General features: G+C 35.1%; 1 protein-coding gene across 1 annotated transcript; it reads right to left on the bottom strand.

The window, feature by feature from the left end:
* Positions 1 to 297: 297 nt before the first annotated feature.
* On the bottom strand, positions 298 to 15,263 carry LOC116720385 (dynein heavy chain 6, axonemal-like). Its single transcript, XM_032563631.1, has 18 exons — positions 14,868 to 15,263; positions 13,137 to 13,204; positions 11,601 to 11,783; positions 11,050 to 11,400; positions 10,364 to 10,498; positions 10,119 to 10,267; positions 8,576 to 8,753; positions 8,374 to 8,460; positions 8,189 to 8,290; positions 7,026 to 7,106; positions 6,801 to 6,921; positions 4,783 to 4,934; positions 4,178 to 4,330; positions 3,795 to 4,046; positions 2,931 to 3,059; positions 2,275 to 2,388; positions 2,039 to 2,182; positions 298 to 1,926 (listed from the first exon to the last, which is right to left on the bottom strand). Exons 1-18 carry the CDS (start codon positions 14,944 to 14,946, stop codon positions 1,759 to 1,761), a joined length of 2,646 nt encoding a protein of 881 aa, XP_032419522.1. The 5' UTR covers positions 14,947 to 15,263; the 3' UTR covers positions 298 to 1,758.
* Positions 15,264 to 15,277: the final 14 nt, after the last annotated feature.

Below are 15,277 nucleotides of genomic sequence, written 5' to 3'. Positions count from 1 at the left end.
TTTCCTATAATAAATGTACAACACATGACCGAACTGACAGCAACTGTGCTGAAAAGTGTTGTTTCCTGGAATAAAACACAAAAATGATGGGAAAGAAAAGAAAAAAAGAGGAGAGGTAGAAGAGAATGTGCTCTTAGAGAATGAGCAGAATTAAAATAATTCCCTAAAAGCGAGTGAACTATAGCCTTACGTACAAGTATAAATGTGTTTGTCTTTAATTCCTAGCCACTAGGGGGAAGTGTTGTGTAATAATTTGAGAACAAATCCAGCATGATTCAAATCAAATCCACAAGAAAGAATATTTGGAAGCTTTTACTGCTTGTACAGAAATCACTGGGAGCTTTTTAAGCTTTTAGCAGAGTCTAATTAAACAGAGCCAGCTTTGTCTGCAACTTGACCATTAAGAAGTTGTTGACAGTAACATGATGTTAAAATCCTCCATAAACATCTTCACAATAAAACCAGACAAATATCCGACTTCTGATGGTCAAACACAATTCTGTTCTACAAAACACTGTGTGAGAGCTGGATGGTAACACCTGAGACCTACCAGTTCCTCTCAACATTAAGACATTCCAGAAGTCACTATGAGACATCATTCTATGCATTGTTCACCTGCAAGATTCATTACAAGCTGAAAAATAAGGTGGCCTAAAGTAACAAGAACTAGGTCCAGTTCTGAAGATAAATTTAATAAAATAAAGTTCTTTCAGCATCTGTTAGGACAATGTTTAAACTGATGCATTTGAAATAACAGGAACACCAGATCACAACAAAGATATGTTTGAAAAAGTATTCTTCCCAGGCTTCCTTTACTAGTTTTAGTCACACACTGATTTGTCATTACACAATCTCGCATGCATCCAGATGTGATGTTTCAGTAGGTCAGTCTTGAGAAATGGCATAGAAACAAGTCACAAATAGACACAACAAAAAGACAATCTGGGATTGTAACAGTTACCGTAATTTAAAGTTGTCAGATCCTCCTAAAGTCTCTCTACACCAAATCCATCTTCTGCATTTAAGAAACCCAAAGTCTTTATTTTGGACTGTGAAGGAAGAATGATTTTTCCAGGAAAATGAGAAGATATTATTGGGCAGGAAATAGTACCATATTTAAGTTTAGGTCTGTTTTATTTATTCATTTCCTTTAGCTTCATTTCTTTACCTTATTGCCTATTCACTACTTAAGAGCAACTGTTGTTTGTGAATGCTCTTCCACAGTATTGGTTAGCGCAAAGTGTGTGTGCAATTCCTCATTTTGCTGATAGCTATTAAATTCCTCCACCAAAGTTTAAAATTATGTGTTACAACCTCCTCCTTTCGCAACTGTGTTCTCTACACTCCTACACCATGGTTGCAATCCATTTTCCAGAGCAGAGATAAAATATCAAAAACAAGGTTGAAAATAAATGTGTTTAATAGAACTGTTAATTTAGCTGCCTTTAATATTGCGATAACATTCCTACCAAAAAAGGAAGTTAGCTCGTAACTCTGCATTTATATTTCTAGTATTTCCTTGAGTCAATAGATCTTTCATCAGCACCTTTTCTGAAAAAAAAGTACCTTGTTTACTAATCAACAGAATAAAGCTGGTAACGATGGTTTGTAAATCTGAACTGTATGCCTGTGTCTATTCTATCTGGTTAATTTATAGGTTAAGGGTAATGTATTTACAAACTTAAGGAGTATAATTAAGATTCACACATGTACTTACACACAGAAGTGAAATAAAGACTGAAAAAGGGTCCAAGTTTGCTAACTCAATATCTGTAGTATCTCTACTCCACATGAGAAGACATCATGTTCCTCCAGTTTGGCAATAGTAACTTCCTCCACGTCCAGAGTGGCGGCCACTAAATTCTCCAAAGACACCCACCGTCCAGGCTTCAAACGCAGATTCAACAGATTACCGATGATAGGCATCTGTTGAAAAACCAGAAACAGTTCTCGTAAACTCTGATGTCAACAATTAGCCCAGGTTAGAATGACATCACCCAAGTGTTCAACTGTCTAATTTGAACTTTATCCTACCTACCTTCTGTTTCATTGTTTCCACCTTATTTTTCAAAACTACAACTGAAGAGTTTGGAGGCAGGCCCGTCTCTAGCTGCTCGACATACTGGTCAAACTTGCTAATCTGCGAGCTCAACTCCTCCATGTCCATTTCCTTCAGTTGGGTCTTTGGGGAAGTCAAAAAACACAAAAATACACCTGCACATGACAAAGAATGTATTTTTTGGTTTATATGCTCAACACATTAAAGCATCTGACCTGCTGCCATTTATTGTGTAGATCGTCCCATTCCTCTAAAGAGTTCCAGAGAAGCAGGATCAGCCTGAATTTTGCCGCCGTCTCTTCCAGGACATCAAACCTGGTACTCTCCAGCTTTACCCATCAGAGCAGAAAGAATTACTTACTTTGAAGTTTGGCTATTAGGGGTCACTAATAAATCTGCTCCAATTTCCTTTATTTTGGGACATTGGCCAATGTTAAAACCGATCTTATCCGCCAACATAATCTACGTTCCCAAAGGTCTAAAAGTCAGCCTCTGTTCCCTGTTGAGAGGGACTTGACTGACAGACCTACCCACTTGGTCACATCTGCATAAGTGCCATTAACAATCATGACCCTACTGTTGCAAACGTAGAATCTTTGTTGCTATATTAAGAGACTTTTCAGACTATATATAAAAAAAAAAGGAACAACGGTATTGGCAAAAATTGGAATCAGCAGGTCAGGCATTTTTTTAAAGATCAGTGATCATCTAAAAACTACAATTGGTGCACCCCTAGTTGTGACTGTCAAAACTAAATGAAAAATTCACTGCAAAGATGCTGGACTGCATCTTACTTTGATTCAGTTCAGCATCATAGTAAGATCATGTTTATCACAGTATGTATCTGGAAAAAAAAGACAAAAAGTAGCACCTTGAATCTATTTTCATAGAAATTACAGGATGATGCCTGGGCTTCCAGCCTATTTACATCAGTCTGGATCTTCTCAAAGTAGGGACGCACTGTAGAGGGGCTTACTTTGATGTCCAAAAAGTCTGGATTCTGCACATAAAAGAACACACCTCTAAACAAAAAGTGGAACATCTTCATACTTAAGATAAGGTTGCTCAACAAGTTAGATTTTTACAATTTTACACTACTCCAGGAACAGATTTCTGAAAACTTTAAAACATTCTGGACATTTGAGTACAAAATATTGACCTCAAATTGCTTTAATAATAATCAGGTCTTAATATCTTTAGGTACCACTAAAAATGAAACAAAACAATGAATGATGAAACAGCTTTTTATTTACTGAGTTTTGATATTAATTTTATTGATTTTTTACTGCTTTCTGCTGTAAGAACAAAAATAAATCTGCTCTATTTCAAAATCTATAACTTCTGGACTTTTCATGATTTCCCCATATAGATGGGAGTACCCCACAATGAACACACGCTTTTTTAAAGTAGTTTCCAAACATATTTCTTTCTGTAAAAAAAAAGTTTTGGTGGTTTGTTTGAAATTTTATCCAGTCCCAAGGTATTCATTTTTTTCATACCAGATCTATAAAATAAAAAACAGCACACGTCCTGTGTATAGGAACCATCTTTAAAGGGCAGATAATTGGAAACCACTGTACTGAGTCATTCATTTTTTGTAAGTTCTAAATGCATGTATAATGTAAATTGTTTCAGGGAGGCGTAATTGTATTATATTTGTTTTTTCAATTTACATCCCATTTGTAATATACAGGATTAAAACCGAAAAGAAATAGAGTATTTACATACATTGTACCTGCAACGTATGTGGCAATTTTCTGATTTCTTCTTGCATTTTGTTTTCATCTGTGGCCAGGGAGCTGATAAATCTCTCCATGTTCGACTCCCTGTCTGCCACCCCGTCGTCAATTAAATAATACAACAAGCTGATGTTGGGTTGCAGTGTGGCGAAATCAACAAGGTCCTGAGATGGTACGGTAACAGAGTACGCTTTGAACAGATTGTACACCTTGGAAACATTGTCATGCTGCTCCTGTACGTCCAAGATCTAGTGAGATGGCAAAAAAGGACTATAAATAAAAGAGTAAGAAATAGATTCCTATTTATCAATTACAGCAAATATTTCTTTTGACACCACAGCTGTGATTTAATACAACAAAGGGGAAAATTGCTTCTCACTCCGTCCTCAAAGTCATCCAGGAATATGAGCTGCTCAGCCATCTCCACTGTTGTGGAAGGACAGGACTCCAGTGTAGTTTTGGCTTCACCAACTTTAGTCAGGAGGTCATCGACTTGTTTCCTAGCCAGCTTTATGAGCATTCCATGCGATTCCTGGAAAAGATGAGAAACAAGGACTTCTACAACACACCTTTGACTTGTCTAATAAAAATGTTAATTTGACCTTTGGTTGGACTGGAAAGTATTTCTCTAATTAAATGTCTTCCTGTGGCATCGAACATTGCTTACAAAAGAATGTCAGTTGGGTTTTATTTAAAAGAATTAAAAAAAAAGAAAAAGGCCTCGTAGCTAATTTGTCAGAATATTATTGTGGTAAAAAAAAAAGCATTACTGAAGATCATTTCAGTACCTAATGTTTGCAATGGAAATTTGCGCATGGTAGGTAGTAAATACATGGGATTTTTTGACCACATGAAGCCAGTAGAAGTTGATTTGGAAAAGAAAATGCTAAAGGAATTGAAAAAAATACCAAAGTGTTTCAATGGATTACATTGCAGTTGGATAAAATGTCTCTATATTTATGATTCCATTAAAGTAGTTCTGACCTCCAGAGAAGAGAGAGTTGAAGCATTAAGCTGCTGTTTGAGCTGTGTTTGATCCACCAGCAGTAAGCCAAGATGCATCTTGTCTTGGATAGCTATGGCCTCCTTATATTTACCATGATATAACTCCAAGGTTTTGGCAAAAAAGCTCAAATCTGTAAGACAAAGACAACAAGAAAAAAACTGCTACTTTGTATATGACTTACGAATACATACTCTACAGTACTATGACAAAGTACTTGGTGCACACTAAATTTGTTGGGCTTTTGGTTTTTCTTGCTACATCTAACGGGTTCAGATCATCCATTAAAAGTTACAGTAAAGCATGCAGATTAATGCATTGCTCTAATAACACAACTTCTTTCAGTAACGTGTAACTATTTACAAACCAGATTAAAAATTAACTATCAAGGTAACTCTGTGCTACCTTTTTTGCCATTTTCCTTTGTAAGAAAATGCATTTGTTATCTTCGTTTTTAGGTGTGAAAGTGAAAAAATTGAGTTAAATTCAAATAAAATGCAGTGACATGTCTGTACACAGAGAAACCACCTATTGTAGCTATTTAAATTATACTGCAGAGAAGAGTGGGTCACTATGCCTCCAAAAGCGATGTATAAAAGACATTATGCCAGTTATTGCATGCAGGCAGTTGTTCACAGAGGGCCAGGTTAGTTTGGATAGCTTTCTTCCCTCAGTAAATGAAACCAACATTCAAAAATTTATTTTTCTATTTACTCAGGTTATCTTTGTCTGCTTTTTAAATTTGGTTGATGCTCATAAACATTCATGCGTCTTAAAAAATGACAGCAAATACTGTTTCACAGCTGTTTATACAGTATATCTGAAAATTGATTATAGTGATTCTCGACTTCTGTGACCATATTTGGCCTTATACTCTTGGCTGCATTGTATTTTTAATTTTTTTTACAATATTGTATAATATCTAAAACCAAATTTATTAAAGATAGGAGACCATTTGTATTTTCATGTATTATTTCCTAATTAAAAATGACTGGTTTTGGATTTTTAATATATCAAAACATGTCTACACAAAAGTATTGCAAATAAAATATCATAATATCGAAGTGTGAGAAATTTTTCAGTCTTTTGGATTGAGTCATAGTGTGGTAGATTCCTACACTTGACATAGATTCCTACACTTGACATAACACTCTCGAGCCCAAGGTCGAGAGTGTTATGTGCATCAAAATACTGTATAAAAAGAAATGAGTGAGAAAAATGGGAACTCTTTATTCCAATATTCAATAAGTTTGTAGCTGCATGTCATTCTTCAGTTATACAGTTTGTTTTTAAAATTTATGGGAAAGGATTAAAACAAAAACCAAAATCAGAACATTGCCAGCCTTATTTACTCAAATGACATATAACGTGTAGATCTCACTGTGCATATTTTTACTCTGTGTTCTACATGAAAGATTCAAGCTTAAGGCTTTGATACCACATGGGTTTTTCTAAAATAATGTTTATTAAAACCCTGTTACTTTTCACCTCCTGCATAAAATACAAACACAAATAAAATAAAACAATTTTACAGATTGAGCTGTTCACTGCTGTTAAGTTTGTCAATATTTTACAAATTTTTATTTCTTACTATTCCAACAATTTATAGACTCAGCAAAACATGGGAGTGCAGATGTAATCTTTCCCAATTTTTCTTTTTACATTTAATGGATACATCCAACGTGTTTTGTTGTTGAAAACGTGTTTCCTCGACAGAAAAACAGAAAGGGTAGCTAGAAAATCTAAGAATAATAATATAACCTTCTAATTTGTACAAGCTACATACAAAATGAATATGGGCTTATGGTGTTTACAGTGTAGATAAAAATCATCTGCAAAACAATGGACATAGAAATTTTACATAAATTTTAATAACACTGAAACATTATTAAAATTAAAATAAAGAAATAAATTAACAAAAGAAGAAATCTTTAAAAATGTTCCTCTAAAATGTAATCTAAAAACTGTTCATTGACTGTAATTATTTTGTCACAATTACCTGGTTCTGTTTGTCCCATTGCAACAAGTTCCAGATGTTTATTCTTCTTAGAGAAATCCAGAAAATGCTCAAATGTGCGTGAATAGACTTTGGCTGAACCAAAGGCTAAATGGAGTGAATCCTGAAGGGAAGGTAAAAAACAAGCATTAAAAATTTGGATGTAACTACACAGAGTTTAAATCTGAACAAAAAAACTCTAATAAAAGAAATTGTGTAAAGACCTACCATGATCTTTTTAATGATACCTTGAAGGTGGATATCTTCCTCCAAGACAGTGTTCAAAGAAGGACCACCCTCCAGATCCTCCTTTAAGTGCCAAAAATAAACACATACATGAGGGAAAGGAAGCATTGGACACATCAATGGTTTTATCAGACAAGAAATAAGGCTATTGGCATCAAATTCACACCAGATCTCAATAACAACCCCAGTAATCCACACATGCAAAGATATGAAGCCAAGTAAGTCCATAATCAAATTATGTATAGTAAACTAGGATGAAAGAATAAGTAGTGGACACACATCTTGAATTGTATACTTTGCACGAAGCATTTAAAGTAATGAAGGCTTCAAGACATCCTGTATAGAAAAATTAGCCACATGCATTGATGTCGGGTTTCTGTTCTTTCACACAGATGGCATCAATTCTTAAAGACTCTCAGAGAATATTCTAAACATTATGATCTTTAGGTCCTTTCAAAATATTTCAATTGGAGTCAAACTGGGTGTTTTCAAGTTTCACCATTCCAACAGCTTCATTTTCTTTTTTTGTAAGAGCTTTACTGACTGGGATTTGTATCTTATAGAAATATTTACTATCCCTTTTAAGTTATTAGATGCTGGTATCATGTCTAAAAAACAGCTCCACAGCAAGATGTTTTCTCTTCCAAATTTTACTGCAGACAAGGTGTTCAGGGCCTGATAAGTTCCAGTCCTCCTCCAAACATGATGTAAGCAATGGAATTGGAAAACGTACATTTTGGTGCGATCAGAAAATACGAATGCAAAAACTTTCTAAATACTGTCAGATCATGACTATTTTGTAAGCTTTCTATGCCCCTCTTAATCTTCATGTTCAATAATTATTCTGTAATTCCACTTTTTTTTTACAAAGAAGTTATGGACTACTTTGTTTCAGTTTTTAAGCATCTGTGGATTAACTGTATTCTTACAGAAATATGACATGCATTTTATGTTAATATTAGAAATATATTAACTGAAAACAACATTATCATGTACAATTATTATATTCAACGTAAATACAATTAACTTTACATTTAACATAATAAAAGCTTCAAAGAAATGTTTGAAACATTTATAGGGGAAAACTTACTCTGAATATCTAGTCAGAGATATATGATTAGGTTCATGAATATTTTTACCATCACCTGTTCAAAATCTATCAGTGAAACCACTTCAGTGTCTCCTGTGAGGGACATCAAAGACATTCCTGTATTCTTGAACTCCCTGATTAGGTCTCTGATGGTTTCCTGTATAAATTATACTTTAAATATATTACATATGTATATTTGAAATGTGAAATATTACTTGTTGCAGAACATGATAAACAGACCTGGAAGTCTTCCTCAGAGGGCTTGAACGTCAAAACATTTAACTCCAGCAGTAGCTCAGATGTTAATAAAGGAAAGTCAGGAAGAACCTTTGACACACAAACAGACAAAAACATAAACTCAATACCTTGTAACAATGTTCAGTATAATTTGAAGTAGATAACAGCTGACTTTGCTGAAATAAGTTATGAAAAACTGTCCTACCTTCTTTTCAGAATCCTCTTCAGAAGGAGCCTCAGGCTGGTCACTTGGGGTGGGAGGAGTGATTTGGCCGGGCTTATGACCTACCTGTTCCTGGAATACAGTCAGGATGATATCCACTGCATTTAGCACCAAGGAGTGCACTGTGCTAAACATCAAATGGTCAACATGACGAATGAAGCTGGGAGGGTTAGAGACACGGAACACCTGAATTAGATTTGCCACAATGAATAAGTCAGTGGTGTTGCAGTGGTGAAATTTGGCTATCATTACTGCTATTTCTGATTGTGGTATTTGAGATAACATGTACTTTTTTACTTTTGAATAACTCCACAACTTTTGTTTAAAAAGTAAATTTAATGTATTTAATACAAAAAATATGAATGGCCTGCTCTAAAAGAAACAAAATGCATCATAAAGGACAAAATTCCAAAAACATAATCATTAGTAAATTGATGTTTGTGACTCTTTTGAGGATAGAGAGAATAATGAGGGTTGTTTCCTAAAGAACACTTAAATAATGGTACTCACATTAACTGAATACTACCACATAATTGTCTACAGTCAGAGAAGTTCCCAAAGGTTTTGAGGATAATTAAACTGCCATTAGAAAACAAAATAATCACATCTTTCGAGAAGAAATGTTGGCAGATTTTGAAAGTTTATTTGATCTGACTTCTTGCTTCATATGCATGAAGCAGTATCAACTAAGATGTAAAACAATACAAATTTTGTGCTTGCTACATTTAGTTTGTCGCAGACCAAACTTACAGTCAGAAAAAATTTGTATTTTCTGACAAGTATCTGATGTTGTTTGTGTTTGATGCCCTTATTTCTAGGTGTATGTGCTATTTGTGTATTAGAAACTATTAATACTCTATCCTGCTATACAAGGTATAACCATCAGCTGGAAAAAGCAGTGATGGTCGTCATTTCATGCAGGCCAACTCTAAACTGTGGCCAGCTGGAAGCTCAACCCATTCTATGCATCCTCACTCTGTCAGCTCATGTAGTTGATCTGCATGAGCATCCAAATGTCAATTTAGATGCTCAGTTGATCATGAAAGTCTTTTGCCATAACAACATGTCTGCTATCTTCTGAATGTGATCTAATGTTATCGCAATCTCAATTAAAAACATTGAAAAAACTTGCATAAAGTAAAAGTAAACTCACTCTTGCTGAAGCAGACGAGAACATGAATATGCAACGTAGTCATTCTGAACTTTTGTGAGCTTATCCTATTTTTAAGTGGTTTTATAATCAATGTTTTTCCTTTTTAAAGAGTGAAGCTGAATAAATGCATATTTACACAGTTTGAGCAATAAAAATAATAATCTGATAATCTGATTGTTAGCATTGAAAAAATAAATTCAGAAAAAATAATTAAAAGCTGTTTATTTTAATTGAGTGTTAGATTTAAATTACTTGCTAACCACTAGATTCTGCTTTTTAGTACATTTTGCAGAGCATGTTAACTTTGTGAAAGCGAAGTTGGACACAAATGATGAAATTAACAACATAAATGAAGAGAAGAAATTTACTTACCAAGTCACCCGCTTATAAAAAGTCGCATTTAAAACTTCACTGTTATAACTCCTTGCAGACATAGTTTTATGCTCCACTAGGTATGTACGTCCATCACAAATTGTCACCTTCTTAACAGCTTCTCGAAAGTGCAGAAGGTTACTCTGTATCTGACAAAACAAACACAGGCAAAAGGTTTCAGACAAAACTTTAAATGTGTACAATAATTACTTGTGACGTATTTGTTCATGAATGTACTGCTGCACCTCATGTTGTTGTTGGACCTGAGACTCGTAGAACTTCTTCAGTGTGTATGTTTGGTTTGCTATGACCCGATACGGCCCTGTCTCGGTGAGATGGCATGAGAGTGCCCTGATTTTCAACAATGCTGCTCTCAGATTCTAGAGAACATATACATATTGTTAGTAACAATTCATTATGAAAATTACACACATAATTCTTTTTTATATCCCATTTTAATAACTCAAAATATTATTAAAAAGTTTAATTGTTAGCTTAACACATTATCTACATTAATGACACATTATTGAATGGTCTTTACTGCACACTTCTGACAAGGCTGTGCAATGACATTTTATGGCATAGAATAGCATCCTTGTTGGCAGTGTCAATGACTAGATAACTGTCAAGTCAGCGGTCACTCCCATGAATATGCAAGGCATAACACAACATTCCTGTTTTAAAAATCCTTTTGTGAAAGATTCATATTTTTAGAGAAACTGAATTATAGATTTTCATTAGCTGTGCACAATATTGTCTTTTTTTTTAAAAATCCCAGTGTGTGCAATGAATCTACTCAATTTATGAGTTTCGCTTTTTAAACTTAGCCGAGTATATTAACTTTTTCACAATGTTCTATGTTACTGAGATGTACATGTGATTGTAAGGATTTCTGTAAGTTATGGTTGTCCACTCTATGCACAAAACATACCGAGTCCAGTATAAACAGGTCGATGTGGAGAACCGCCTTAGCAAAGTCACGCTTCCTCTTACACACCTCGCTGCGCCACAGAGTAAAGGCTTTACAAAGTCTTTGGGAAGTCAAGGCTGCAGCGGATTCGGGGTCTAACTCATAATAATCACTTTCTGTCAATTTTGCAAATGGTTTCTCGTCGGTCATTGATAAAGCTTGATAACTGTATGACCTTGCTTTTCCTGAGGGCGTGGCTGACTGGGCTCTCTTTTCTGTAAAAAGCATCCGATTGAAATCCCTTATAAGTTGTAAGCTGGTCGTTCTCGTCTCCTTTTCCTGTTTTATATGTTTTGTGATCTTTTCCTGTTTCTAGAAAAAGAAGAGGCAGTTATGTGAAAAAAAACCCCTACTACAAATAAAATATTTGTTTATTTGTTTAAGGAGGTTCATAGACAACTTACAGCTTGCTCAAATGATGTTCTAAACATTGAATCTAAAGTGTTTATTTCAGTCATTTTTATGAGTTTTTTTTAGCTTTATGGTTTGATCTTAGCTTGTCAAAATCTCACCTTAACTGGAGATTTTAGAGGAGTAGGCTGTTGTGGCTCAGGGACCTTCTGTGTGCATTCTGGTTCCTTTTTTCCCTTAGTTGCAGGTGACTGGGTGTGCCAGCCTAGAAATATCATTTGCTCACGAGCCTTCAAGTGGTTCACACTGGGTTGTCTTAGCAATACAGGTCTCTTCAATACAGCCTAGATTAAAATGAGGAAAATGTCTAAAAATGTGCTGAGATTGTAAAATTTTAACAAAGCTTTACAGTTATTATTTTTTGACAGTCATTTACGGTCTACTCTAAGTGGCTTTTACTGAGCATAAAATTGGAGTGTTTATTTGGTATGATCAGCCTGTAAACATTAGTCTCTCTCGTCTCTGGCGGGATCTTGTTAGGCAGAAAAGCACTCAAGCAATATAATAAAGGTAATGCTCCAGTTACCTTAAAATCCTTCGATATTGTTGTTGTTTTAATGTAACATCTATCTACATTACATTCAAACATTGCATTTATTCTCTTTCAAATGATTAAGAATCACACAAAAGTCCTGGCATTCCAGTAACTGAAACAAGTTGACTAATCTGGTGCACAACTGCCAGCAAAACAGACTCAATACTCAACAACAGCAATGTCGGCCAACTTGGGAAAAAGTAATAAAAACATTTAAATTTTTCTATATCTAATTTCTATAGTAACTCAAGAAAGCTTTTCTGAGCTTAGACTTTCCTTTGTTCATTTCTTTCCTTTACATGGAATATATAACTCAACGAATATTTTCTTCCTGCTTGTTTGTCCTTACTTCAACTATTAAATAGAAAAACAGAAACACAACAGTTTCAGAACTAAAGCTTGCATATCTTAATCATGCTACAATAGAACTAAAGGAATTGATCTCCTACATGCATTAAAAACAACAACAAAGGAACAAGTTAACAAACGGATAATGGAGAGCACTATGGGTGCCATTGGCCACTATTGGATAATAAACTCACCATTGCTCGGTGATAACTGATTTGAGTATCGTTGAATTTCAGTTGTAGCAGGCATTCTTAATAAATTTTGAACTGGGAACTTGGAACATTACTTACTTTGACTTCAAAGTAAAAAAAAGGGTGAAACAAATTGCCAAAGGTGAAGTTCAAAAAGCAATAAGTTCCTTTACTCAGAGCAAATGTAATATGTTTCTCAATAACTAAAAAAGGTTAAAAGAATTACAGAGATATTTTTAGTTTTAAATTTAACTTAAACATTATAATCCCGTGCGATGAAGCTGTTAATTGGGATGTAAAATTGGGTAATTTTTCTTTTTTCCTTTTATGGAAGGATTGATTGTGTTGTGTGATTTTGTCAACATAACATCCAAACGTCCTGGATGCCAATATATCAGCTTACCATAGTATGAGTACAACTAATGCAGTTTTATACTTGTTCTGGGCGAATTCCAGTTCCCTCTGCCCTTAAGTGCCCACAAAGCGTAGACCACACCTCCCTCTGTGATTCATGGCATATTTTTATGAGCATAATGATTAGATACACTTTCTTTAGGCCTCACCTGTGGGTCTACTTTATATGCAGGTCCTGGTGGTACAGTGGTGCACTCCACTCGATTGAGATTGCATTCTAAAGCAAAAAGAAGGTTTACTACCATTATGAAACGGGCTAACTACAGAAGCATTTAACTGTCAGAGCTAGGAAATAAATTCAGCACTATCTTGTTAGAACAAAATGCTAAGCTTGTTTTAACAAAATAAATTTTAAATCCCATTAACACTAGAACTACTGAGCTTCTTATTTTCTGATTAAAAGTACCTAGAACAGCTTCTTTCTCACAGAGCGTCTGTTTCGAAGCCTGTGTTAACAACGTTTGTAGACCCAATGACAATCGTAAATCCATCATTGAAGGAGCACCCAAGCACAAAGGTGGCCTTCCGGATGAACTTATCTAACTGCTTCCAGCGTAGTATGTTTACGGTTGCTGCTCAAACATTAGAAGATTTATAATGCCATCCTAGTCAAAAAGGTCTTCAGTAGCATCCCCAGCACTCCCAAAGTCTTCAGCCTCCTAAGCATGAGGAACGATGACCCTTGATATAAACTAGCCAGCATATCTAGGTGGGCCCCATATGGGATAAATGAGAGCAACAATATGGGCCCCAGAAGGCTTTGTTCACGGTTTCCATGGTGGCCCTACATATTTGCCCTGATATAGACCAACCAAGGGAGGCTGGCTGTGAAAGAGCTGTGACAAAGGTCTAGTTTATTATTCAGATGAACACCCAGGTACTTAAGAGTCCACTATTTATATCTGAGTTCCCTGGAGATGCTAACTGACAGTGCAAATCTCTACAGGTTAAGTAGTTCAAACAGAGGTGGGTAGCATACCCAAACATTGTGCGTGAGAGTAACACTAATTCAAGATACTTTTTACCTTGAGTAAAAACAATAAATAGCCCTCCAAGAAATTACTCAAGTAAGATTAAAAAACTATTTTATGAAAAGCTACTTAAGTAATTGACCATATCTAATTTAATACCTTGCAATCAGACAGACACAAAAAGCATTCATTTATGTGCCAGTTCTGGTATTTTAAAGACTAAAATAAAAGCGAATTCAAATTACATAATTACCAATTCAGGCGGATCAAATATATTTTCAATGTACCTGGTCTCTCTCTCTCTCTCTCTATATATATATATACTGTATATATGTAAACAACTTGATTGAAAATAGCATTACATTAGAACAAGACTTGTGTACAAACAAGAAGTCTCATTTTGACATAATCTATGGGTCTGTGCCTGGTGCCTTTTTGGTTAAAATATGTGTCCTTCATTCAGTGAAACTACAGTAGGAGTATACAGGAATTTTACTCACTTAACGATATGATACTAAAAAGTACGGCGTAGTCAAACTACTCCTAAAAGTACTCTCCCCATCCCACCAAGAAAGTTACTCAAGTAAATGTAACTAGTTTCTACGACTAGTTTTGTATGTTGTGATAAGGAGAAAACAATAGTTCCTCTGACAGTTCATTTCTTGTAAGGTCATAAAGGTATATCCCATCTGACTCGCATTTTCTCACTCTGTGAGAGCATACAAATCTTGTTAAAAACAAAACTTTCTGGTTATAACATTGTAATACGAGAAAGTTTTATATCTCGTAATGACACGGTGCTGCTCCTGAATATTCCCCAGCGTTAGCAGTTAAATGCTTCCGTAGCCAACAACCCAAGTCAAAATGTCTTTATTTTCTTTGAGTTTAATTCCTCTTAACTACACCCACCTTCACCTCGGAGTGGCCTGTCCTTAATTTTCTTTGAAATATCTCGGGAAGAGGACGACGACGATGCAGAAGCCATCATCTCTGGTAACCGCGGCCGTTGAAACAGGGACAGAAACGCCGGTACAAAACAGCTCGTGGATAAAAGAAACAAGCTGCAGCGTAACGTAAGTATTATAGGAGCCAACCGAGTTTTTACGTTTCGTTAATGTGAAACCTGGTTTCGATAGTGTTCTTAAAAATGTTTTTAAAAAAAACAAAAAAAAAAACACTTCACGTACTTTAGCGTCGTTTTCCAATGACTTATCCAAAGAGTCCTCTACTTTATGAACAAATCTCTTTGCGTCTTTGTTTTATGGTTACAAACATGAAACTAACGCTTAGTTACCTAGCAACGGAATTCTTAACCTTAG

Source organism: Xiphophorus hellerii, chromosome 5, assembly GCF_003331165.1.
Source record: "Xiphophorus hellerii strain 12219 chromosome 5, Xiphophorus_hellerii-4.1, whole genome shotgun sequence".
Taxonomy (NCBI): Eukaryota; Metazoa; Chordata; class Actinopteri; order Cyprinodontiformes; family Poeciliidae; genus Xiphophorus; species Xiphophorus hellerii.
The sequence above is the reverse complement of the archived record's forward strand: the minus strand, read 5'-3'. Positions and strand labels throughout refer to the sequence as shown.